Source organism: Coffea arabica, chromosome 1e, assembly GCF_036785885.1.
Source record: "Coffea arabica cultivar ET-39 chromosome 1e, Coffea Arabica ET-39 HiFi, whole genome shotgun sequence".
Lineage (NCBI taxonomy): Eukaryota > Viridiplantae > Streptophyta > Magnoliopsida > Gentianales > Rubiaceae > Coffea > Coffea arabica.
Window position 1 is genome coordinate 37,577,820 of NC_092311.1, and position 26,634 is coordinate 37,604,453.

Here is a 26,634-nt window from a genome sequence, read left to right on the forward strand (position 1 = left end):
GATGAGACTAGTCTACCCCTTACGTCCAATTTTAGGGTTGCCTTTCCTGGAATACACAATTCTACCATTTTTGTCTTACAATTCAACTGATCATGGTAACGAGCTAACCAGTCCATTCTTAGGATGACATCATACCCCTTAATAGCTAAACTCATCAGATAGGTGTAGACACCAAATTTTGAATAATTTTATGTGGCATCTATTTCATGATTGTTTGCATTCGTTGTTTACTTTTAGTTTTAATTTTTAGTTTTAGCTTTTAAGTTTAGAATTAGCGTAGAGTTTTTAGAGTAAAGAAAAGGAAAAAATCAAAAATATGTTGTTTTTATTCAATGCTTTCTTGAAAAGAAAAATTCAAAAAAATAGGCTTTAGTTGGATTGGAAAAATGAAAAAAAGAGAAAGAGGAAAAGGAAAAACCACTCACAAAAAATATTTTTTTTAAAATTAAAATTCAAGTTTAATGTTTTTGTTATTATTTTGTTTCAAATAATGCTTTGGAAAAAAAAGAAGAAGAAAAAAAAGGAAAATTTGTTCACAAAAAATATGTTTATTTCTTTAAATTCAATCTTTGGGCACTTTAGTTATTTTTATTAAGTTATTTTGGGAAAAATGAAAAAATGAAACAAAAAGAGATGGAAAAATGGTCATTTTTGTTGTTTTTAGTTGTTTAGTTTTTAAATTATTTTCGTTATTATTATTGTTATTATTACCTGGTTTTTGGCAATTTATTATTATTTATATTATTAAGTTCAGTTTTAAAACAAAAAAAAAAAAAAAAAGAGAGAAACGCGACTTGCAAGCTGCGTTTTTGCAGCTTGCAAGAGAGGGCCTCGGTGAGCCCCTTGGGCTGCAATATTTGAAGAGATTGCTGAGTGTTTTAGGGTTGAACTGGGATATAAATAGAAAAGAAAAAAGCCAGCCGCAAGAGCTAAGAGAGTCGGGGGGGCTTCAGGAGAGCTAACGAAAAAGAAAAACTGCAGAGCTAGGGGAAGCTAAGAGTGACGGGGTTGGAGGAGAGAAAAGCTGAGCAAGATGGAGTCTTGGGGCTGGAGGAGAAACACAGGCAAAAGAAAAGGAACCTACCGAGGGAATAGAGTGGGGGCGGAAAGGAAAATCTGGGCCAAATAGAGAGAGACCAAAGAGAGAGTAAAAACTGAGGAGAAGATAGAGAGCTTTTGGAGAGTAAACCAACGGGGAGGAGATTCAAAGGAAAAAACAGCAAAAGAAAAAGCTAAGGACGAACGGAGGGAAACCAGAAATCAGTGAGAGAAAGAGAGAAAGGCCGCAAGAAAGGAGATAAAGGGGAGGGTTTTGGAAGAGAGCATCGACGGGCTGAAAGAAAATTGAGCAAGGGTTTTGGGGACTGAGGAAAGAGTTACGAGAAAAAGAGGGAAGACAAGAGAGAGTGACGGGATAGAGATTGAGAAGCGGCAAAAGGAAGGAAATCAGAACAAAGGGGGGGTTGAAGAAAAGGAAGTAGCAACTGGGGAGAGCTAGGAGAATCTGAGAGCAAGGAAAAAGAAAGCCAAAGGGAAAGCAGCGTAAGAAAGGACCAGGGGGAAAAGGACGATTCTGAGGAGAACCAAAGAAAGAGCCCAACCTCATCATCGGCTCTGATCTGTATCAAGAAACCAGCAAGAGCTACGTGAGTATCGAGATTTATCTTACTGAAATTTTTAGTTCTTTCTGCCCACTTTCTGTTTCATGTCCCCAAGATTCTGTTTTCTTTGTTTATGAATGGAAAATTAAGTCTAGTGAATATGCATAAGCTGTGTTTTGAATTTGTTTCTGTGAAAATTGGGGAATCGAAAAAAAGGCAGTCAGCTTTACATTTTTCGGTACCAGAAATTTGATGAACGTGGTCCATGTTTCTGATTAGATTTTCTGATTGCAAACCTGTGAATCAAAAAGCTGGTAGCTTGCTCGTTTGTTTTCTCTTTTGTTTGAAGCTGAATGAGTGAGGCCGACGGGTTGCAAGTATGAGTCTTTGCATCGTGTTTGTTCCTTTGATTTGGAGTCTTGGGCTGCTGTCTTGAATTTTTTGGGTCTGAAGTTAGTTAGATGTCCGTATTGCTGACTTTGATTGGAGTTTAAGAAGCTTATTTGGTTGTTTTCTTGCACGTATGAAAGCTGAGATTGCACAGGAAGGCACCCATGATTGAGTTCAAATTGCTGGTTTCATAGCTGTCTTTTGTTTACACATGTGAAGCATTAGAGACTGGGGTAGCTTGCATGTGATATTTCGGTTTGTCAAAGCTGTTGACTTGCAGTTTTTGAAGATCTTCTTGCCTGTTTTAAGTTTGTGTCAATTTGAGATAATGTGTATAAAATCTGTCACCAATAATCTTGAAACCTTTGGCTTTGTTGTAGCAGTGTTCGTTCCTTCAAGAAAAGTGTTTAAATATGTCCATAGTTTTTGCATCGGTCCTGCCTGTGTGTTTTGCTGGCTTTGGTTCCCCAGTTCTAGCATGCTTGATTCTTGGTGATTACCTTGCCATTGTTCTTTTCCTGTCATGTTTTGAAACAAAAGCATCAGCTGCACAATTTGGCCTGGGGTGTCCTGTCTTTGCGATTGAAATTTGGGAAGAATCAGCCTAGGGAGGTTGCAGCAGATTTGTTGCGAAAGACTCATTTATTTGAACGTCGAATTTCTGGTTTAGATGTTTGGGAATCATAATTTTGTTGTTTGGATCGGAAAGCTGGCTGTGTTTCACATCTGATGAACCCCTCACAAAGCATAGCTAATGGTGACTTGAAAATTGCAGCACCTTGTTCCTTTCTTTGGCTGATACGTCTTGTATATTTATAGTTGCCAATCCAGATTTTCTGTTTTAATCTTGTAACGAAAATGGTACTCGAATTGGTTGATGATTAGGAATGATGTTTTGTGGTTGTTGATGTTTGTTGGATAGGTAATGAATCATTGCAGAATTTTTAGAACTCCATAACCGAAGAGTTGTTGCAGGCAATGTTTACGTAGCTTTGCATGATTTTGCATGAAACTATTTTTTGAAAATTTCACTTCAACCCCCCCAAATCCCCTCTTGATTTACTAAGGCCCAATTACATTCAAATGCTTGCAATTAGATCCTAGGATAGTTGCAATTGGAACCGTGGCTTGACTTTTTCTTTGCTATTTGACCTTTTAAAGTTCCTTAAATGTTTTGATTGGGCTTGCATGGTTGATTAATTTTCGCAATTGGATCTCTGTTGTGTGATTGTGCCTTGATATGTTTTTTCATGTGAATTGTGGACAATGTTAATAGATTTCTAGGATCAAATCATGAAAGTTTGGTAACTTGGAAGCATTGGTGGTCTTGATTTTGTTTGTTTTAAATTTTGCTTAGCTAATCTTGTTTCTAAAACTTTAAATAATTTTCCATTTCTTCCTTTCGTGATTTTTTTGCACTTGATTGCGATAGATTCCACCTTCAGCGTTTCAATTTAGCACTCCAATTTAGATTCTTGAGACTTTTTATTTGAGACCGAGTTTTGCTTGCACGTGCATGGTCTATTCCATATTTAATTTTCGTTTCATGCTTAATTTCCATTTGTTTGTGTTTAATGGTTGTTTTATGTGATTATTTGATAATTTAAGTGGTACCTTGACCTGTTTATTATTTTGGAGGGTAAGTTAGTAATTTCACTACGTTAGGGCGTCGCTTCAAGGGAGGTACACGCTATCCCTCATTTGCACTACATTTGACCTTACGTGCTCCTACGTGTTATGTGAATATGCATGCCTACTCCGCTTTCCTTACTTCCTTGCATGCATTTATTTGCTTTTACTTTTATTTAAGTTTTATGGGGTATGTGTACACCTCTTGGCTTGTAATAGATAGGGCTCGGAGAGCATCTTGTCCATTTCCCCTTCCCCTTTATGCTTTTATGGGGTATGTGTACACCTCTTGGCTTGTAATAGATAGGGCTCGGAGAGCATCTGGTCCACTTCCCCTTCCCCTTGCTTGCTTGTTTTTGTTGCTACATGTTTAATTGCTTTATTAGGCTCTTGCATCTAGTCGAGCATGCTAAATGCTATGTGCTATGTGTTTACGAGTATTTTGGCATGTCTACTTGCTTTCATAGCCATGAATGAATGGAATGGATGAATGTACGTTTCCGCTAGTCCAACGCTAGTCGGAATTCATAGAATGGGCTAGTCCAACGCTAGACCCTTAGGGATTTCCCCTCATTAGCATATCATTTGCTTGTTCACCACATATCATGCATTTTTTCTTAGTTTCATCACTTGGCATGCTCCTCGAACCCCCTTTCCCTTCATTTTAGGATTTTTGCATATCATGATAGTTGTAGGGTCCATTTGCTTGAGTGTCCCCTTCCGATAAGGGAAACGAGCGAGTGTGGCTACTCGATGGCCTTAGCACGCTAGTTTTGCCTTCTAATCAAAGGAAAAATCAAGTCACGATTTAGGTCTCCCCGTACCCAATATGCATGAATTCCCTAGGCTCATGCATTCTCAATCCACTCTATCATTACACTTTCACTTTTGTCTCATTTGCACACATGCACCTTTTTATCACTTTCACTTGCACACAAACACTTGGATTTTTAAATTCTTTCATACACTTTCACACTTGCACACTTGAGTCTCATTTGCATTAATCGACCTCTATGGGGTTTTCCTTTGTTGGCCGCCACAATTCATGTGGTTTGGGACCAAAAGCCTCACGAGAGACATCGTAGAATTTAGGGTTGCATTTTCCTTTCCGTTTTGCATTCATATAGTCGTATCCAACGTGCGAACATACATTGGGTAGAAAATTAGGGAAATTGGTTTAAGTCACGCAACTAGCCTTGGCTAGGTCGAAGGGGTGCCTTGGATTTTTATCCTTGCCTTCCCCTTCGTCAAATGTGACCCCCGATCCCTCGTTTGGTTACGCAGACCCAAAAGTTCTCAAAAAGGGTTTATTTACTTTTTATTCAAAAACAAAAACACTTTTTGGGTGACTTGGTACACCCTAACTCTATACCAAGTGGCGACTCCATTTTTTGATACAAAAAACCCTTTTGAACTTCACTTGGCCAAATCGTCGCATTCTAAGTCCCATGGCCTTTTACTTTTCATTCCGCACACGTTCACATGTATATCACACACACCACACACATCGATCGAAAAGTGGGGCGCGACAGTTGGCGACTCCACTGGGGACTTCCTAAGTGGGTCCAAGCATTTGACTTAGCCATTCGTTTCCTGTTTCTACCCTTTTTATGTATCGCATTTGGATATTAGGGTTGCATTTTTTAGGACTTTTTCGCATCGCGCGCGTATCAAACTTTTCCCTCACTCACGTATGTGTGATTGGTTGATTGGATGTTGTTTACTTGTTTATCTCGCGCTTGCATTGCATTTGGGAGGGGGTGTGTCACCTTTAGAGCCTCGCGTGGTTCTCAACCCCTTCCCTCAAATTAGGGGAACACTTCATACGTGCATATTTACTTGCTTTATCCCATTTTATTTGTATTTTCGTGGGCGGCATCCCACACCGCCTTGTAGGATTAGGATCGATTGCCTTGGGTAGGCGGCTGGTGTGCTCTGCGCCCATAGCGCTACCTAAGGGATCACTCGAACCACCGATCAAAGGCCCTGGGAGTGATGACCCTTCGCCTTTAGGTCTGAAGGCTTGGGAGCCGAAGCTTTATCGAGTCTAGGCATTAGTGAACCCCAGCCTCATGCATCCATATTAGAATAACCTAGGGTAGAGTCGGCCTCACCCTTTATAAGCACATTAGGCACGAGGGAAGGGGTTCTACCCCTTTTACTCGCTTTATTGTATTTCTTTTCTTAATTGCTCCCAATGTGTTATGTGTACTATCAATTGCACTAACCATTTCTTTATTTCTTGGCTTGCATTCATATGCCTTAGCGATAAGAGGCCCTTTTGGCACTCTTTTAGTGACTCACCCACTAGATAGCTCACATGTCTAAATTTCAGTCTTTGCACTTACTTTTCAATAAGTACATTTCATTTTAGACCCTTTCCCCCCGTTGCATTATTTATATCCTTTAGGCCATGATTGTCACATATTTATATCGCTTTAATAAATGGCATCACGCATAAACCCTAGAAAGGGAATGCCATTTAGGGGATCCCGTGTTAGGAATGAACCACCCCATGTCTCGGATATATAATCCAAATGAGACTTGCACGTTTACCTTTCTCGTACCGTCCGAAGGGGTAGTGCACAAGGTAAGGTAAAGATCCGATCATTTTCATGAAGCAATTTTTGGGAATATGAGCATCTAATAATCACTTTTTGGCCATTTTCTCAAAATTGGTAAAATTCCCTTGCGTAAAAGGATATATTCGAAGAATATTCACAAATGATTCCTCATTGTTGAGACGATAAATATAGAGGCCAAATTTTGATTTTAGAGGCTCATAGACCAAGGCATTGTAATGATTTCTTGAAACCACCCAGTGGGCGAATAATTCAATCGATTTTTGAACAAATCAACCATCTTATCCAATCCATTTTTTTTTCAATTCATTCAATTTTAGAACAATTTAATCATTTTTGAATAAATTCATTTCATCCAATTCATTTGACCAATTTACCCTTTTTAGGGTCATTCGGTCGATTTTGAATAAATTATCAAGTCATTTGATCAATTTACCCTTTCTAGGGTCATCCGGTCGTTTTTGAATAAATCGTCAATTCATTTGACTAATTTACCCTTTTTAGGGTCATTCGGCTGATTTTTGAATCAATCATTCATTTGGCCAATTTACCCCTTTTTAGGGCAACCGAGCCGATTTTGAATAAATCAAGTTTCGTTCAATCTATTTGATCAATTTACCCTTTTTTTTAGGGTGCTCTGATTAATTTTGAAATTTCTTTGAATTCATTTGACCTGCTTCCCTTTTAGGGTAATTTGGTCGGTTTTAAATAAATTGTCAACTTCATTCAATCCATTTGCCCTATTGGGGTATTCATTGTCAAATTCCAAATTGGGAAATCTAGTCAATTTTGAAGAAAACCATCCATTGTATCCAACTATTTAATCAGCTGGGTTTTTGACTCATGCTTCACTGAGGAAATTTGTCAACGAATTCCAGTCTCTTCGATAGGAGTTCGTCAAGGTCAAACCCATGCGTTTTGCAACTCAAAGGTGATCAATCTATTCGGACGTTGTCCTCATTTTGACAAATCTCTCGTCACTCCAATGGCCAAATTTTTCAAATTATTTCTCACTCAATGAGTTGATCAGATCCATCAGGTATTGTATAGTGCCTGCTCTGGAGGACTGCATTTTCATGATAGGCCTACCCTTGGCACAAAAGGGTTCCCCCATAGGACATGCATCCGAATTTTTTGGATAGTTACTAACTCTTGCCTTTTTCTTTTCCTTTCCTTTATTTTCTTTGGAATAATTGAGCGAGAGTTGAATCTAAAGACAATTCCTTTTAAAATTCTCAGGTAATATTTAAACATAACTTCTCGTCGAAGCCCCATCATAACGTGATCCCGTAGTCAAGCCCAAAAGAATCGTGTAGACATGAGTACTCGGCCAGGATCGTCTGATATGACCGCTGCAACTACCCAGCCGGAAGCCACAAGTCCCGGGATTCAGTTGACTGAATTACTCGCCAAATTTGGGGAAATGGCATCTGAAATGGCAACCCAAAGGAAGTTGATTGATGAGCTAATCAGCAGCGGAGTTCAACCTGAACCTGTACCTGACAGGCAGCCAGAGCCAGAATCATTTGTCATCCCTTCAACTCAAGTCACTGATACTCCATCATTCCCTATTCCACCCGAGGAAACTTTCGCCTATCCCACCACAAATTTGCCATACGCCTACCCTCCTAATCCTTCATCTTTTCTTACTCGCAGGCAAGGCTCACAACCCCAAGCTACTTCAAATATATCACCTGAGTTACATACCTTTTATTACCCTGCTGCTGAACCTTTCCTACCAGACCACACTGTTCAAACCAAGCCAGAAATGGGGGAATCTTCCACTCCCGTTGATATGAAGCTGCTCAAGCGCCTTGACCGCTTTGATGAGTTTATGGGGAAAAGTCAGGGGTTGAACAAGCAAGGAGTTTTGGATTACGATAAGTTTTGCCTTTTGCCGAATGTGCGGTTGCCTGAGAGGTTCAAAACCCCTAAATTTAACAAGTATGATAGGACGGGTAATGTCTCTGCCCTCGAATCACAGTTGGATGCTTTACAAGGACAAAGGAGTAGTGGGAAAAAACAACAATTCCAAAAGAAAGAGGGGGAAATTGTTTTTGTCTGGGATCGAAACCGTGTCCCAAGATCCAGGCCTAGACAACACCCTACCTACTCAAACTCCTACCCTTATCATTCGAACCCTCATCCTGTTCATCACCCTAATACCACTCAACCTCGTCCTCGCCCTAAATACACCAACTCGTCTATAGCCCCTTTTCAAATATCTCAGCCTAACTTCCAACAAGTTCGACCCCGACCCCCCTACAATCAACAATTTTCTCCACCAAACAGACCTACCTACAACTATCCCCAACACACTAAAATCTACAATCAAAGCCGTACCCGAACATTCACCAACCTAGGCAGGCCTCTGGACCAATTGTATGAACAATTAAAGGCTGCTGGTAGAATTGGCATAATTCTCCCTCCAACTTACTCTCATGGCGTCCCTGCTGGATACAATCCTCAGTACACTTGCGCCTATCATTCGGGAGCACCCGGCCACCCAACCACTGATTGTAGAGCACTTAAGCACAAGGTGCAAGACATGATCGAGGCAGGGGAAATAGTGATTAGAGAAGGGCCGGCACAAGCGCCGAATGTGGATAAGAACCCCCTGCCAGAGTACGATAACACCATTGGGGTTATTATGGACCATACGGAATTTAAGGAGCCTACTAAAAACTCATCAAGTGAGGCTGAAGTGTTTGGAAATGATGCAGAATTTCCCGATATTCCTGAGGGATCAATTTCCAATTGAACAGCTGAATTTCTACCCATTCAAAAGGAATTTCGGTAAACCTAAAGGGGTTTGTCATTCATGCAAATTCATGAGGGAAAAACTCTTGCATCTGTAATTAGCTAATGAAAACATCTTTACTTTTGACTAAATTTGCGCATGTAAATATTTTTTAAGTTTTATTTCATTTGCTTTCAATCAAAGGTTTTATGGAAATGCACAAGTCATTCTTGTCAGGTTATTTTGTTTATTCGTTTGTTTATATTTCGGTCATATTGCTTGTTCATTTGTTTGTTGTATATTTGTTTGCTTATTATTCCAAATTCGTTAATTCTTTCCAAATGACCAAAGATAACATTATTTGACCCTTTGGATATCACTTTTCTGAAATTCAATAATGGCAATCTCTATCTCACTCACGACTTGAGAATTTTGGAACCCAAATTTCAAAGCGAGAGTGATAATGAGAAAGTATTTGATTCTTTTTCAAAAAAATCTTGAAACAAAACGAGGAGAAATTCGAACCAAACCTAGAAGCCATAGCAATTGTTCACATTGGCACTGAGAATAAGGTCAAAAGGACATAAATCAGCATTCGTTTGGACAAAAGCAGAAAAGGAGATGATTAAGAGTTTGACTATGTGTCGAGGTGTACAGATGGTTGGAGGCAGTCTCGTTTGCAGTAGCAGAAATTCTATCTTTGCACACTCTAATGGGAGTTCAGCCAAGAATGCCGTTTGTCATGAAATGTTACAAACACGCCTGGCCTGAGCCTACGACGAGAAGTTTCATCAGCATACATTTTGAGGAAGGCGACAAAGCACTCAAGTAAACTTCGCCAATACAAGACGAAGGCAGAGACAAATTCGCCCAAAATCAGAAAGGGTCGTTCATCGTCCAAAAGGTATTACCTGGTGGAACACTCATTTTGGAGGAAATGGATGGTCAAACATTCCCTCAACCCATCAAATCAGATATGTGCAAGAAGATTTTCATTTGATCATGCAAATTTTCCTTAGAAATTCATGCAAATGGCGAAATGCAAGTCAGGCCCTCTTCTTTTACATTTAAAGCATTTTATCCCTACTTGTCCCCTTTGAGCCATCAGAATTGACAAATTTTCGTTTGGCAGCCCCTGAGAATTGCCAACCCCACACTGGGGCAAATTCATTTTGAAAGGAGATGATCGGAAAGAAAAGGAAACCCCACACTGGGGCAAATTCATTTTGAAAAATGATCAGAAAGAAAAAGAGAACCCCACACTGGGGCAAATTTAGTTTTTGAAGAAAAATGCAAAAGTGAAAAATGCAATGAAAAGCACAAAGAGAAGAATTCAATTAAACTGGGGCAAATTTCCTCAGTTTTGTTCAAAATTCGGAGATGATCTCAAAATGATGCAATCTCAGGTTATTTCACACCTCTCATCAAATTTGCTTTCAAGCCTCAACTTTTCTTGAAAACACCCCACCTGACCTCATTACAAAAGCCCAAAGTCCTGGCTTTCGTCACTTGTTGTATTTCTATTAGGAATTTTGCTAATCAACTGGCAAGTGATGTTCATAAGGCCTTCGCCTAATCTTACAAGGGAAGTGCATTTTACTGATGCCTGAAATCTCTAACTCACATTTCTGAGTCGATCATGGTCGAGATATTTCATTTTTTTTTTAGGGTGAAAACCCGAAAGGGCGCCAAGGCAAGTTTTTTGCAACGAGCAAGCACGAGGAGGAACAGCTGGTGACTTGGTTCATTTGGATTTCTTCTCAGTTTTGTCATACTTCTGCCAATATTAAATTCCAGAACAAAGATATCCAGAGATTTGAATATGACATCAGTTGGCCAAAATTGTGTCGCTTTGTAAAAATATTCTTTTCCAAATACATTCTTATGAAATTCATCTTTCCTCATTTACTTGTATTCATGGCATTTTTGGATGTGTTTTACATTCTTTGACATATTCATTCCATGCATAACATAGGAAATCATTTTGCATTGATTTTTCATGCATCATTCTTTTACCATTGGATTCGGATGAATGATAAACCCTAAGGTTTGTGCAAGAATATGGGATTCAATCATCTTTTAAAGTGAGTAAAATGCAACCAAGCTGCTACATGGATTTAGTGACATGTAAATGCGCACTTTATTGGTCTCCGGAATCGAAAGGTTTCAAAATTACAAATTCAACCAAGGCAGATGCCGCAGCAAAAGTTGGCAAAGGCATCAAAAGACTCATGTTTACACGATTCTCAAGGCAAGCCGGATCGAATGATGGTGGCAAGTCCATTATTTCTTCTTGTCTTGCAGGAACGTTGCATTTACAAACACAAACAACCACACTTCTTTTAGCACCTGAATCGACGTCAGAAAAGTTCCCCAGTAAGCAGAGACGGAGTGATAATTTGGCAAAGATTGGGTCATAAGGAACAACATCAGCTATCGATTCCAGCCATAAAGATTCAAATCTCCCTCTTGGTACAAGAGTTTGAACTACTCTCAGGTAAGAACTCAATTCATTGTTTAAAAATCCCGTGGGTCTATCCCAATTTTACATTTCTGTTCGGGTCTATCCCAAATTTAAATTTCTGTTCGGGTCTATCCCAAATTTAAATTTCTGTTCGGGTCTATCCCGTGGGTCTATCCCAATTTTAAATTTCTGTCCGGGTCTATCCCGTGGGTCTATCCCAATTTTACATTTCTGTTCGGGTCTATCCCGTGGGTCTATCCCAATTTTAAATTTCTGTCCTGGTCTATCCCGTGGGTCTATCCTTCTGTTCGGGTCTATCCCGTGGGTCTATTCCAAATTTAAATTTCTGTTCGGGTCTATCCCGTGGGTCTATCCCAATTTTACAATTTCTGTTCGGGTCTATCCCGTGGGTCTATCCCAAATTTAAATTTCTGTTCGGGTCTATCCCGTGGGTCTATCCCAATTTTAAATCTCTGTCCGGGTCTATCCCGTGGGTCTATCCCAAATTTAAATTTCTGTTCGGGTCTATCCCAAATTTAAATTTCTGTTCGGGTCTATCCCAAATTTAAATTTCTGTTCGGGTCTATCCCGTGGGTCTATCCCAATTTTAAATTTCTGTTCGGGTCTATCCCGTGGGTCTATCCCAATTTTACATTTCTGTCCGGGTCTATCCCAATTTTAAATTTCTGTCCGGGTCTATCCCGTGGGTCTATCCCAAATTTAAAATTTCCTGTCTGGGGTCAATCCCCATCGTTTGAGTAATTCGCAGCCGAAGAATGCAGGTAGATATTTGGTGTCTATTTCTTTGTCTCAAGTTTTTTCAAAACTCAGACAAAGAGGGGCAAACTGTAGACACCGAATTTTGAATAATTTTATGTGGCATCTATTTCATGATTGTTTGCATTCGTTGTTTACTTTTAGTTTTAATTTTTAGTTTTAGCTTTTAAGTTTAGAATTAGCGTAGAGTTTTTAGAGTAAAGAAAAGGAAAAAATCAAAAATATGTTGTTTTTATTCAATGCTTTCTTGAAAAGAAAAATTCAAAAAATAGGCTTTAGTTGGATTGGAAAAATGAAAAAAAGAGAAAGAGGAAAAGGAAAAACCACTCACAAAAAATATTTTTTTTAAAATTAAAATTCAAGTTTAATGTTTTTGTTATTATTTTGTTTCAAATAATGCTTTGGAAAAAAAAGAAGAAGAAAAAAAAGGAAAATTTGTTCACAAAAAATATGTTTATTTCTTTAAATTCAATCTTTGGGCACTTTAGTTATTTTTATTAAGTTATTTTGGGAAAAATGAAAAAATGAAACAAAAAGAGATGGAAAAATGGTCATTTTTGTTGTTTTTAGTTGTTTAGTTTTTAAATTATTTTCGTTATTATTATTGTTATTATTACCTGGTTTTTGGCAATTTATTATTATTATTATTATTTATATTATTAAGTTCAGTTTTAAAACAAAAAAAAAAAAAAAAAAAAGAGAGAAACGCGACTTGCAAGCTGCGTTTTTGCAGCTTGCAAGAGAGGGCCTCGGTGAGCCCCTTGGGCTGCAATATTTGAAGAGATTGCTGAGTGTTTTAGGGTTGAACTGGGATATAAATAGAAAAGAAAAAAGCCAGCCGCAAGAGCTAAGAGAGTCGGGGGGGCTTCAGGAGAGCTAACGAAAAAGAAAAACTGCAGAGCTAGGGGAAGCTAAGAGTGACGGGGTTGGAGGAGAGAAAAGCTGAGCAAGATGGAGTCTTGGGGCTGGAGGAGAAACACAGGCAAAAGAAAAGGAACCTACCGAGGGAATAGAGTGGGGGCGGAAAGGAAAATCTGGGCCAAATAGAGAGAGACCAAAGAGAGAGTAAAAACTGAGGAGAAGATAGAGAGCTTTTGGAGAGTAAACCAACGGGGAGGAGATTCAAAGGAAAAAACAGCAAAAGAAAAAGCTAAGGACGAACGGAGGGAAACCAGAAATCAGTGAGAGAAAGAGAGAAAGGCCGCAAGAAAGGAGATAAAGGGGAGGGTTTTGGAAGAGAGCATCGACGGGCTGAAAGAAAATTGAGCAAGGGTTTTGGGGACTGAGGAAAGAGTTACGAGAAAAAGAGGGAAGACAAGAGAGAGTGACGGGATAGAGATTGAGAAGCGGCAAAAGGAAGGAAATCAGAACAAAGGGGGGGTTGAAGAAAAGGAAGTAGCAACTGGGGAGAGCTAGGAGAATCTGAGAGCAAGGAAAAAGAAAGCCAAAGGGAAAGCAGCGTAAGAAAGGACCAGGGGGAAAAGGACGATTCTGAGGAGAACCAAAGAAAGAGCCCAACCTCATCATCGGCTCTGATCTGTATCAAGAAACCAGCAAGAGCTACGTGAGTATCGAGATTTATCTTACTGAAATTTTTAGTTCTTTCTGCCCACTTTCTGTTTCATGTCCCCAAGATTCTGTTTTCTTTGTTTATGAATGGAAAATCAAGTCTAGTGAATATGCATAAGCTGTGTTTTGAATTTGTTTCTGTGAAAATTGGGGAATCGAAAAAAAGGCAGTCAGCTTTACATTTTTCGGTACCAGAAATTTGATGAACGTGGTCCATGTTTCTGATTAGATTTTCTGATTGCAAACCTGTGAATCAAAAAGCTGGTAGCTTGCTCGTTTGTTTTCTCTTTTGTTTGAAGCTGAATGAGTGAGGCCGACGGGTTGCAAGTATGAGTCTTTGCATCGTGTTTGTTCCTTTGATTTGGAGTCTTGGGCTGCTGTCTTGAATTTTTTGGGTCTGAAGTTAGTTAGATGTCCGTATTGCTGACTTTGATTGGAGTTTAAGAAGCTTATTTGGTTGTTTTCTTGCACGTATGAAAGCTGAGATTGCACAGGAAGGCACCCATGATTGAGTTCAAATTGCTGGTTTCATAGCTGTCTTTTGTTTACACATGTGAAGCATTAGAGACTGGGGTAGCTTGCATGTGATATTTCGGTTTGTCAAAGCTGTTGACTTGCAGTTTTTGAAGATCTTCTTGCCTGTTTTAAGTTTGTGTCAATTTGAGATAATGTGTATAAAATCTGTCACCAATAATCTTGAAACCTTTGGCTTTGTTGTAGCAGTGTTCGTTCCTTCAAGAAAAGTGTTTAAATATGTCCATAGTTTTTGCATCGGTCCTGCCTGTGTGTTTTGCTGGCTTTGGTTCCCCAGTTCTAGCATGCTTGATTCTTGGTGATTACCTTGAGAAATTTCTAAAATTGTGATGAAATAAAAAAGTTATTCTACAAAGGGGGTAATTTTTGAAGTTGTTTCCAAACTTGTGATCTTCGCATTTGTGAAATGCGAGTTCACATACTTCGCATTTCACAAATGCGAGGTAGGTATTTCCAAAAAAAAAGAAAAACAAGATCGCATTTTCCAAATGCGAGCTTGTAAGCTCGCATTTGGAGAATGCGAGATTGAGTACCTCGCATTTAAGAAATGCGAGGTACTCTCAATTTGAAACCAATCAGACAGACACCATGAAATTATCAATGCGAGGTACTCACTCTCCCTTCACTCTCTCCGTGCAGCCCTCCTCACTCTCAAAATTATCTTGGTCACCGCTTTGTCATCGGAAATCTTTCGATTAAATGGCCAAAATGTTCAATTTTAAGTGTCTAATTCTTCCATTACATAAAATGTTATATGTATATTGGAAAAGTTTAGTCCTTATTTGACTTGGAATTAGTCATTATGCAATTAGGATTTTTATATTTTAGAAAGTATATTTGGCTAAATAAGGAAAATTATGCTTAGAATTTTGCATGGTGTCTTTAGTATATTTGGCACAGCCATTTTCCTTTACCTTTCTCACAACTTTTTCAGTTATTTTGAGGGACATAAATCGGCAATAGAGCTGGTGGATGAAATGTTGTCTACTTTGGGTTTGCTGGCAGGGTGTTTAGTCCACTTTTAAGGGGAGATTCTGTCAAAATTTTTTCAAAAGAAAAAAAAATATATTAATCATAATAAATTACAATAAACAAATAAAATTCTTGTCAAATATCTTGCATTTGCTAAATGCGAAGACCCCATAGATAGAAAACCATATGCAAAATGCCCCCTTTGTAGAATTTTTTTTAAAATCATCATAATTTTAAAATTTTGCGTGAGGATTCTATCCATCACACTCACCGTGGCAAAAATCTGCGAGAAGCCTAAATTCTGGTAAGTGTGGATAAAAAGAAATCCTGAAAGGGGACAACAATATTATTTTTAGATCAAACTAAGCAATTTAACCATTTGGGGTATCATCATAAGAAATTCGACATTTTGAATGAAATTTTCTGGGATTTTCTTGTTTTGATACTTTGATCTTGGGTCGTTATTGTATTGCTGATATCATTTTAAATTGATTCACAATTCAATGGGGTTTTCATTACATGGCTCGTACATTGCACGGTTGGCAACTAGTAATTTTCCAAAAAGGAAGATGAAAGGACAAAAAAAAAAAGAGGTAAAATATGGAAAGTGCTCTGAAATCAGTATTAGGCCTCTGGACATGCGATCGTTTGTTAACAAAATGGGAGGTCACTGACCTCGCATTTGTTAAATGCGAGGTCTAAGTGACCTCGCATTTATTAGATGCGAGGTAACGGACCTCGCATTTAACAAATGCGAGGTATGGTTTTTTTTTTGTTTTTTTTTTTGGATTTTGTTGATCGAAAATTCAAGGAGACTTCGCATTCATCAAATGCGAGCTCATGGAGCTCGCATTTGCTGAATGCGAAGACCCCTTGGACAGAATCCCATGTTCAAAATGCCTCCTTTGTAGAATTTTTTTAAAATTCATCATAATTTTAGAAATTTCTCGATTACCTTGCCATTGTTCTTTTCCTGTCATGTTTTGAAACAAAAGCATCAGCTGCACAATTTGGCCTGGGGTGTCCTGTCTTTGCGATTGAAATTTGGGAAGAATCAGCCTAGGGAGGTTGCAGCAGATTTGTTGCGAAAGACTCATTTATTTGAACGTCGAATTTCTGGTTTAGATGTTTGGGAATCATAATTTTGTTGTTTGGATCGGAAAGCTGGCTGTGTTTCACATCTGATGAACCCCTCACAAAGCATAGCTAATGGTGACTTGAAAATTGCAGCACCTTGTTCCTTTCTTTGGCTGATACGTCTTGTATATTTATAGTTGCCAATCCAGATTTTCTGTTTTAATCTTGTAACGAAAATGGTACTCGAATTGGTTGATGATTAGGAATGATGTTTTGTGGTTGTTGATGTTTGTTGGATAGGTAATGAATCATTGCAGAATTTTTAGAACTCCATAACCGAAGAGTTGTTGCAGGCAATGTTTACGTAGCTTTGCATGATTTTGCATGAAACTATTTTTTGAAAATTTCACTTCAACCCCCCCAAATCCCCTCTTGATTTACTAAGGCCCAATTACATTCAAATGCTTGCAATTAGATCCTAGGATAGTTGCAATTGGAACCGTGGCTTGACTTTTTCTTTGCTATTTGACCTTTTAAAGTTCCTTAAATGTTTTGATTGGGCTTGCATGGTTGATTAATTTTTGCAATTGGATCTCTGTTGTGTGATTGTGCCTTGATATGTTTTTTCATGTGAATTGTGGACAATGTTAATAGATTTCTAGGATCAAATCATGAAAGTTTGGTAACTTGGAAGCATTGGTGGTCTTGATTTTGTTTGTTTTAAATTTTGCTTAGCTAATCTTGTTTCTAAAACTTTAAATAATTTTCCATTTCTTCCTTTCGTGATTTTTTTGCACTTGATTGCGATAGATTCCACCTTCAGCGTTTCAATTTAGCACTCCAATTTAGATTCTTGAGACTTTTTATTTGAGACCGAGTTTTGCTTGCACGTGCATGGTCTATTCCATATTTAATTTTCGTTTCATGCTTAATTTCCATTTGTTTGTGTTTAATGGTTGTTTTATGTGATTATTTGATAATTTAAGTGGTACCTTGACCTGTTTATTATTTTGGAGGGTAAGTTAGTAATTTCACTACGTTAGGGCGTCGCTTCAAGGGAGGTACACGCTATCCCTCATTTGCACTACATTTGACCTTACGTGCTCCTACGTGTTATGTGAATATGCATGCCTACTCCGCTTTCCTTACTTCCTTGCATGCATTTATTTACTTTTACTTTTATTTAAGTTTTATGGGGTATGTGTACACCTCTTGGCTTGTAATAGATAGGGCTCGGAGAGCATCTTGTCCATTTCCCCTTCCCCTTTATGCTTTTATGGGGTATGTGTACACCTCTTGGCTTGTAATAGATAGGGCTCGGAGAGCATCTGGTCCACTTCCCCTTCCCCTTGCTTGCTTGTTTTTGTTGCTACATGTTTAATTGCTTTATTAGGCTCTTGCATCTAGTCGAGCATGCTAAATGCTATGTGCTATGTGTTTACGAGTATTTTGGCATGTCTACTTGCTTTCATAGCCATGAATGAATGGAATGGATGAATGTACGTTTCCGCTAGTCCAACGCTAGTCGGAATTCATAGAATGGGCTAGTCCAACGCTAGACCCTTAGGGATTTCCCCTCATTAGCATATCATTTGCTTGTTCACCACATATCATGCATTTTTCTTAGTTTCATCACTTGGCATGCTCCTCGAACCCCCTTTCCCTTCATTTTAGGATTTTTGCATATCATGATAGTTGTAGGGTCCATTTGCTTGAGTGTCCCCTTCCGATAAGGGAAACGAGCGAGTGTGGCTACTCGATGGCCTTAGCACGCTAGTTTTGCCTTCTAATCAAAGGAAAAATCAAGTCACGATTTAGGTCTCCCCGTACCCAATATGCATGAATTCCCTAGGCTCATGCATTCTCAATCCACTCTATCATTACACTTTCACTTTTGTCTCATTTGCACACATGCACCTTTTTATCACTTTCACTTGCACACAAACACTTGGATTTTTAAATTCTTTCATACACTTTCACACTTGCACACTTGAGTCTCATTTGCATTAATCGACCTCTATGGGGTTTTCCTTTGTTGGCCGCCACAATTCATGTGGTTTGGGACCAAAAGCCTCACGAGAGACATCGTAGAATTTAGGGTTGCATTTTCCTTTCCGTTTTGCATTCATATAGTCGTATCCAACGTGCGAACATACATTGGGTAGAAAATTAGGGAAATTGGTTTAAGTCACGCAACTAGCCTTGGCTAGGTCGAAGGGGTGCCTTGGATTTTTATCCTTGCCTTCCCCTTCGTCAAATGTGACCCCCGATCCCTCGTTTGGTTACGCAGACCCAAAAGTTCTCAAAAAGGGTTTATTTACTTTTTATTCAAAAACAAAAACACTTTTTGGGTGACTTGGTACACCCTAACTCTATACCAAGTGGCGACTCCATTTTTTGATACAAAAAACCCTTTTGAACTTCACTTGGCCAAATCGTCGCATTCTAAGTCCCATGGCCTTTTACTTTTCATTCCGCACACGTTCACATGTATATCACACACACCACACACATCGATCGAAAAGTGGGGCGCGACAATAGGCTAACAATTTTCGCTCTCAAACCCATATTTCACAATCTCTATACACCAAGTTAGCAATCAAATTTTGATCTCCAGTAGGCGTTCTAACTTTCAAGTCATAAGGTAACTTAATTGGTTTCACATCTACCCCACTCATGAATTTAGGGTTTACAAAAGAGTATGTCGCATCCGGATCAATTAAAAGCTTATCCAATCGACGTCAAGTCAAACACAAGTATAATTTCAAGTATGAGCAAGTCAATTATCTAATCAAGTAAAAGAGAACGAGTGCGATAAAGTACACACTCGACTCGACAAGTTCAATTCACATATTTGACAGGAAGTATTTCAAGTATTATACAACAAGTCATACACTTGATACTCATCAATTCAAAACAAGTGAGTAAATAAAGTCTTTAGTTGTCCGCTCCGAGATTCCCTTCAAAATCCTCTTGAGCGCCCGAAGAAATAGTGATCAACCATCACTCACATATACTCACAACCACTGATCATTCAAAGAAGAAAGTACATTCGTTTAAAATTTAAGACAATGTCTTAGAAGAGTTTAATCCATCAAAAATAGAGATTTAAAAGTGAGGATTTAAAGTCACAAAAAAAACTTGTATCCTCCATAAAATCGGATTTAAAACGGACTATCAATATCAAAAGGATGTGAAAAGTTCTTAAAAGCTCATTTCCTATGAAATCGGAAATTTTCAGCTTTACGTGACAAAACTTAGAAAAATTGTATCTTGAGTTTGGTATGTTCAAAAATGGAAAACTTTATAATGTTGGAAACTAGACTAAAATTACTAAAACTTCCCAGAAGACACTTTTCCAAGATTCCAACTAGAAAGCCTTCAAATTTCAGTTTAAAGTTGCAGTTTCAAGAAGATAGGACAGAACTAGTCTTGGTTTTTCAGCAATGTTTGGAAATTCGAAAAAATTCACAGAAGAGTTCCAAACCATGTTTCAAACACAACAAACAGAACTAAATTCGGAATTTTGAGAAACAAGATATAACAGTTGGAGGTTGACTGGTTTTAGCAACCTGTTCATAAGATTTTCCAGTTTCCAACTTAAACATAGTTTTGGAATCAGACCATATCTAACTCTACGCAAGTCCAAATTGAGAATGGTTTATGGCGTTAGAAACTATGTTTAAAATGGTACATTTCATTACAAGACATCGTTTTCAAAATCTTTTCACAAGTGGGACAAAAGCAGCCACAAGATGAAGCTTCCCAGTTTCTCTCGGACAGACAGGCATAACAGGACATTCTAATTTGCCGATTTGCTACGGTTTACTCAAAACGAACTAGCAGGGGAATTTTATACCGTTTGAAAGCTCTAAATGTCTAGTTTTGAATGCCACAAACGGCACTCAATTTCGACTTTTGTATAAAGAGTTGTGTTCAGACAAATTACCCTTGTCCGGCTACCCTGGTAACCAGTTTCCAGATTTCGAACTTCCTCTAAAACTCAAGTTTTATGTAACCATTTGAAATGATTTTTGAAAGAAACTTTCTACACACATAATACAATATATATCAATCAGTTTAGCTTCCATATAATGAACAAAAATTCGAGTTCAAAGCAGGACAACAAAAAAATTTTGGCCAGCTCCCTCTCACGACTTCCTTCAATTTTCTCTCCACTATCAAACCATAATCAAGCTATATTCACATAAACATCAACATCTACCTCATAGGTCACCTCAAGACTGCTAGCCTAGAATTTAAAACAAGATATAAGCTTCCTCAAGTCCTCTAGCCTACTATCTTGATTAGGGTTTGAAGCCCATGAAAACTAACCATCAATTTTTTTATAAATGGAAAGATTAAAGGAGGTATTAAGGGTTACCTTCCAAGCAACTAAATCCTAGATGTAAGTGAGAGTTTCCTCCAAGATATCACCAAGAAACTCCACAAGAGTGCACCTTTCCTCAAGCTAGAGTGAAATTCCAAGTGGGTTGATGGTTGGATGTTGATTTGCAAGCCAAATTGAAGCTAGGAGATGAAGTTTCTTTCTTCCCTTTTCGTTTCTTTTGGTCGGCCGAGAGAGAGAGATGGTGAGGGAGGGTTTGGTGTTGTGAATCTTGTATAGAAAGATTGAAGAAAAGTAGCTTTAAGTTGTGCAAGAAAGTCAACTCTTAATAGTAGCGAAATAGTGTTGTGTACTACCACTCCCTCTCTTGTTTATTACACTTATCCACTAATCCTCCAAGGTAATTCCTCTAATACTGTAATTACTTATACTTACTATTAGTCTAGTACAAAATCCTCGAATCTCCAATTAGTCGTACCGGCACAACTTTAAAGAAACTTTCGACGTGAGCGTGATAAAGCGAAATTCAAGGGAAATTCATGCAATACTAGTATAATTAAATAACACTAGGCCAAATAATTATAAAAATGACTAGATTAAGAAATAAAACATGAGTTCTCACACATTCCGTTTGTTTTGACGGCCACATTACACGGAATGACACAAACCATGCATTTTGGTTAATTCAGTGACATTTTCGTCTAAAAAAATAGTTTAATAATCTAGACCAGTACAAGTGTACAGTTTATTGACATTTAGTGCAATTTGTGAAATTTATAATTTTAGGTATAATTTTTTTAATGACCTAGACCAGACCAGAAATTAGCAGAATTTATAATTTTACTTGTTAGATAGCAATGATATTTTTATAATTTTCTTAATTTTATTAACTTTTGTATTGATTAGTAATATACATACATACATATATGTATGAACAATGTAATTTTGTAGCATTATTATATATTTTATCTTTTATATATTTTTCAAAAATCAAAATTTGTAGGACTTACCCTCCACATCTCTGGGTTTTTACCTTACTTGGGCGGACATAAAACGTCTCACCCAATGCTCTCGCCTTTTAAAACATTGTTTAATGGTAGGGAAACACACATTCAACATCTTAGTCATAGGATAGGCTCTTATTGCAAGGTGACCATACTTCTTTTGTGCCCTGATATTAATTTCATAATATTTGCCAAAAACAAAAACAAAAAAAAAAGACAAAAAGGCTGTTGTTGTAGGCTAATTTCAATTAACCGAAATGCTAAAATAAGTGGGTCTAATTGGATTTATTTACATACTTTGCGAAATTGAAACGCATATCGGACTTGTGGATCATTTGCCCAAATTAGGGATAAACCACATGCAATGTGCTACCCATAAAATGACTAGGTTTTAAAGTCAATGAGAGAAGAAGAATAAGATCTAGATTTTTTGTCATACTTCTTATGATAATCGCCACTGCATCATCTAGTTTTTTGACCATGTTTGAATGCAGAACGTAATATATTCACAATAGCATTCAACATAAAATTACACATGGTGAAAAAATAGAATATGGAATAGAGACCGAGAAGAAAGGATAGAGGATCCGAACTTGAAGAATAGACAGACTAGAGAACAAGAAAGCATGTCAACTTTTATTGTGCATGTGGATTTTTTTTTTTTAAAATAATAGAAGGATGATGAAGTTACTCGACACAAGGGCCTCTCTTGATCAGATGGTAGAAGAATTCCATCTGAATCTTCTACTCGTATACTTGTGTCCCATTTCAGTCCATCTGATTTTGATGATCCAAACTAGCAAGTTGGTTGCAAAATATGTTCAAGATTCACGTTCCTGAAACACTGGATAGTCGATAATAAACCTTACTCGTACCTTCCAGCTCAAGAAATGTAAGCTTAATTGATGGTTTTGACATTATAGTATCACTTGCCTGGTTGAAATTGTTCTCATTTTTAGTTAATCCTTTTATTCTCAGCCAGCCGATGTTAATTAATGAAAATCCCAAGAGTATAAGTCACCTCAAGGTATTTATTTGATATGAGTCCCATCCGATTGGCATAGGGAATACTCCAATTTAATGAAAATTTTGTAAGAAGTTTCTTCGTGCTTGCCTATGGAGCAATTTGAATCGCTTTATTGTCGTACTTATTGTCTTAAAGAGAAAATGAATTATGTTGAAGAAGTGTTTTATGTTTTTACAGTTTCTTTTTGGTTGAGTTGCATTGGAGATTGGAGAATTAATGACAATTTATGGTACTATATCGTTTTCACATGATCTTTGTTTTTTTTTTTTTTTGGATGAGGGTTTTCTTCAGCAAATTATATTTAATCGGATCCTTGGATCAACATGTAGGATACAATATGAAATTTGTTAATATGATTCTTTAATTTTTTATTTTGAAAAATTAAACTATAAAGAGGGCCCTCACCTTATGGTCCAGCCTTTTCTTGCTAACATAAGAAGCGAGTAAAGACGAAAAAATCGTTCACCCAACAAATGTGGTGCAGGTCAATCAAATCCTTTAAAGGGCAAGTGTTTGCCCGATGGCCACCCAAACTATTCGATTTAGTCGTTTCTTACCAAAACATAAAAGTTGTAGATAATCACAACAACTCAATCTGTTTTTTTCATTATTTCAACAAAATGGAGGCAATTAAGGGAAAAAAGTGGGCACAATTAAAATAATAAAAGTTATTAATTAAGTCATTTATGGGAAGAACAAAACCTTGACTAGACAGATGAGTTTATATTTTTCCTTATGAATTATGTGATGGATTTGAAAATCAAAAGCCTTTATATATGGTTTTTTTTCACATTGTGCATAGGATAATCCAGAAGAAAAACAGTGTAAAGGAAGAGAGAAATTAATATAGTTGAATATAAGGAAAAAAAAAGATGTTATGCTTTCTATATATTCCTCCTATTTATATGGATGGAAAATGAAATTTTCATAAAATTTCATACTTCAATCAAGTACCAGTGTTTCATGATCAATGAGCAAAGGGAAAAAAAAACTTTATCAAAGATAAATAACAATTTTATTTATGGTCTCGATATCAAATGCATTACAACCTTATAACTGGATGCACTGAACACAACGAAAACTTATAGCAATCGAAAACTTTGAACTAAGGTTTTGCCCTGACACATGATTAGGGCACCTTATTAGAAGAGATCCATGCAGCAAAGACTTAGAATTACTTTGACATAATTAAAAAAAAAAGATACATGAGAATAACTCAAGAGTCGAGACCACAATCCTTTATATGTATTGAAAAACTTGCAAACATAGCTAGGTAATTAGGGGAAATCCATTAGGGTTTAACTTTGGAAGGACCTTTTATATTTTTCAAAACTACATTCTCAAACAAGAACTGAGATATGTCTGCTGCCATGATCTGGCTCTTAACTTCATCCTGAACCTTCCTTTTAAGCCCTTTCAGTGCCTTCTCCAACTTCAGAAGTTGCTCCAGATTCATCTCTTCAATTGGAGCCTGCCACCAATTCTTGTGTTGGCCTTCTTGTATCATCTGAACAAGAACTTCTTCACATTTTTTGTTGGCTTCCAATTGTTTCTTAAGGTTGATAATTTTATTGAGCTCAGAAATGTTATCACCATGGTGATTGGCAACAACATGGTGATCAGTGCCACCGTGGATGCTAGGTGATGCCTTGTTTCCAAGGAACTTATCAATGACAGATCCAAAAGATGAATGACCAAAAGCGTAAGCCTTTTTTCCAGGCGAGAACACCAACAAAGCAAGTTTTGCACCATTAAGAGTGCAAAGTTTGCTGGCTTTCATGAAAAGGTCATTGCGACGTTTTGAGAAGTTATCATGGAGATTGTTCTTTTTCCCCATTTCAACTACAGGAACCTTTTGGTAATCTCTAGTTAATTTTTTGGCCGTTGACGGGATTTTTTTATATCAATGTAAGTTTAAATCCAATTTTATACCCGTCGACTGCAAGTATACATGCCAAAATTGTAATGTAGGGTATGTATTGAGTCGATCCCACAAGGAGCAATTTAAACAAGTACTAGGCCCTTATTTTCTCCATTATTTAGACTTATAAATGAATTTGAGTAGAGAAATTATAATGCTATTGTCTATAACTCTAGTTTAACAAATGCTAAATGCAAATGGATAAATTTCACTCAAGAATGAATCTAGGGATGTAGATTCCACTTATGGCGTAAACAACACAAATGAATAGATTTACCTCTTGTTATTATTCTTGTTTAACCAGGGATTCATTTCCAATATTGCCAAGCTTTATTCTCATGATAAAATGGCCTAGAGTAGTCCAGTTTTCCCTATTTTCATGGTGAAAAACTACTACTACTCTGTTTTCTTTCATGAAATGCTAATTAATCCACTTAAGTGTATCTCTATTTTCATGAACATCCAACTTAAGCTCTACTCATGTGTTTCCATTGTTACTACCAATTCTCATTGAATAATAACAACTATAAACATGCTATTGGTGATCAATCAATAACAAGTAATTACAACTGTACAAATAGACAAGTTAATACAAGATATAACAAATGTAAATCACATTTAATTCATGTCATTTTGCCATAAATTTCATCTACTCCCTAGATAAAGAAGTTTAGCTATTCATGAATGATATAACAATCAAACTCACAAGTTTATTAATGCAAAATATCATAAAGTACAAGTACAAGAAAGATAAAGAAAAACTTAGCCAATTAATGGTGAAGCCCTCAAATTTCTGCTATGTCTTGTACAAGATGATTACAAGTGAAGTCTCTAATTGCTTCTTCAAGAACTTCTAGCTAGAGAGAAAATGTTACAAACTGAAAAACTAGTTACGTATGGTCCTCTTCTCTTTTTCCATGGTTCTCTGCATAAAAGGTGGTAGAAATGCACCATTCTTTCTCCTTCATGATTCCAACAACTCAGATTTTGTAAAGAAAGTCAATAGAAATGTTGTTTTGACTTGTCAATAATTCATTTTGTCTTCCATTATGTTGCAGGAACATGTGCCACCGAATTCTCTCACCCAAGATAGCTGGAAAGTTGTGTGAAAAATGAGAAAAACGGCTGCGCCACTTGCAGAAGAGAGAGACAGATCCGAGCCTCGGATCCGAGGGGTGAAGAACAATCTGAGCCCGAATCATTGCTGATCCGAGGACTTTTCTTTATGGATCCGAGCTCGGATCGTCTGACCTCGGATCCATTGCTCCAGAAGTACAGACGAGGGCTCGGATCGCCCTTTGTTCACACGGATCCGAGCTGGTCAATTTCCAGTTTTTCACTTCTTTCCTTTTTCTGCATTTTTGCTCCTAGTTTCTTTTGTACTTTATCCTCTGGACGATCCTTGCATTTCCTTCATCTCGTGCATGAATTTCATATATCAATATCCTTCACAATTTCACAAAATTAACGCATTAATCCACTCATTTATCAAGTTTTGAACACTTAAACAATATTTAAGCAATTATCACCAAAAGAGTTCAAATGTGACAGCCCAACCTCCCCCTAAGGCGAACCAAAGTGTTCGGCGGACCGCCTGCCCAACTCTCGCCGGGACTCAGTCACCTCAAGTAAAACCGGGAAGACCACAAGAACAAGTATAATAATAATCCTAAACTTAAAGCAAATTTATATACATATCTATCTCAAAAGAAAGTACAAACTCAAATATACAAAGGTTCTTCAATTCTTCAAACACCCAACCCGCTAAACGCTAAGGCGAGAACCATTACAAAGTTCAAAGAACTAGACTAGGCTAGTCTATACGGAGCTCTCGTCCTTGCTCGCCTTCCCCTGCTAAGGAAAACAAAACTAAAGGAATGAGTTAAAAGCTCAGTGAGGCTCCAAACACATAATTTAACAAGGAGTCCAAAGCATCAAACATAGATAACTAATAATTCAAGAAACATTTATAATATGAAGTGGTAAGAACACATTCATT

At 37.5% G+C, this 26,634-nt stretch overlaps 2 protein-coding genes across 6 annotated transcripts; one reads left to right on the top strand and one right to left on the bottom strand.

Moving 5' to 3' along the window:
- Window positions 1-771: 771 nt before the first annotated feature.
- On the top strand, window positions 772-26,099 carry LOC113689228 (uncharacterized). 5 transcript variants are annotated; one of them, XR_011816919.1, is made up of 4 exons: window positions 772-1,646; window positions 7,442-17,396; window positions 22,892-22,943; window positions 25,694-26,099. XR_011816919.1 is itself a non-coding variant. In XM_027207032.2 (2 exons), exon 2 carries the CDS (start codon window positions 7,521-7,523, stop codon window positions 8,961-8,963), a length of 1,443 nt encoding a protein of 480 aa, XP_027062833.2. In that variant the 5' UTR covers window positions 772-1,646; window positions 7,442-7,520; the 3' UTR covers window positions 8,964-20,280. The 5 variants fall into 5 exon arrangements, 2 of the variants coding, with proteins under 2 accessions (XP_027062833.2, XP_071911338.1); XR_011816918.1 differs by lacking the exon at window positions 22,892-22,943; XR_011816920.1 differs by lacking the exon at window positions 22,892-22,943 and having other exon boundaries at window positions 7,442-13,747.
- Window positions 24,006-24,551, bottom strand: LOC140016877 (agamous-like MADS-box protein AGL62). The gene has a single exon (XM_072070968.1). It carries the CDS (start codon window positions 24,549-24,551, stop codon window positions 24,006-24,008), a length of 546 nt encoding a protein of 181 aa, XP_071927069.1.
- Window positions 26,100-26,634: the final 535 nt, after the last annotated feature.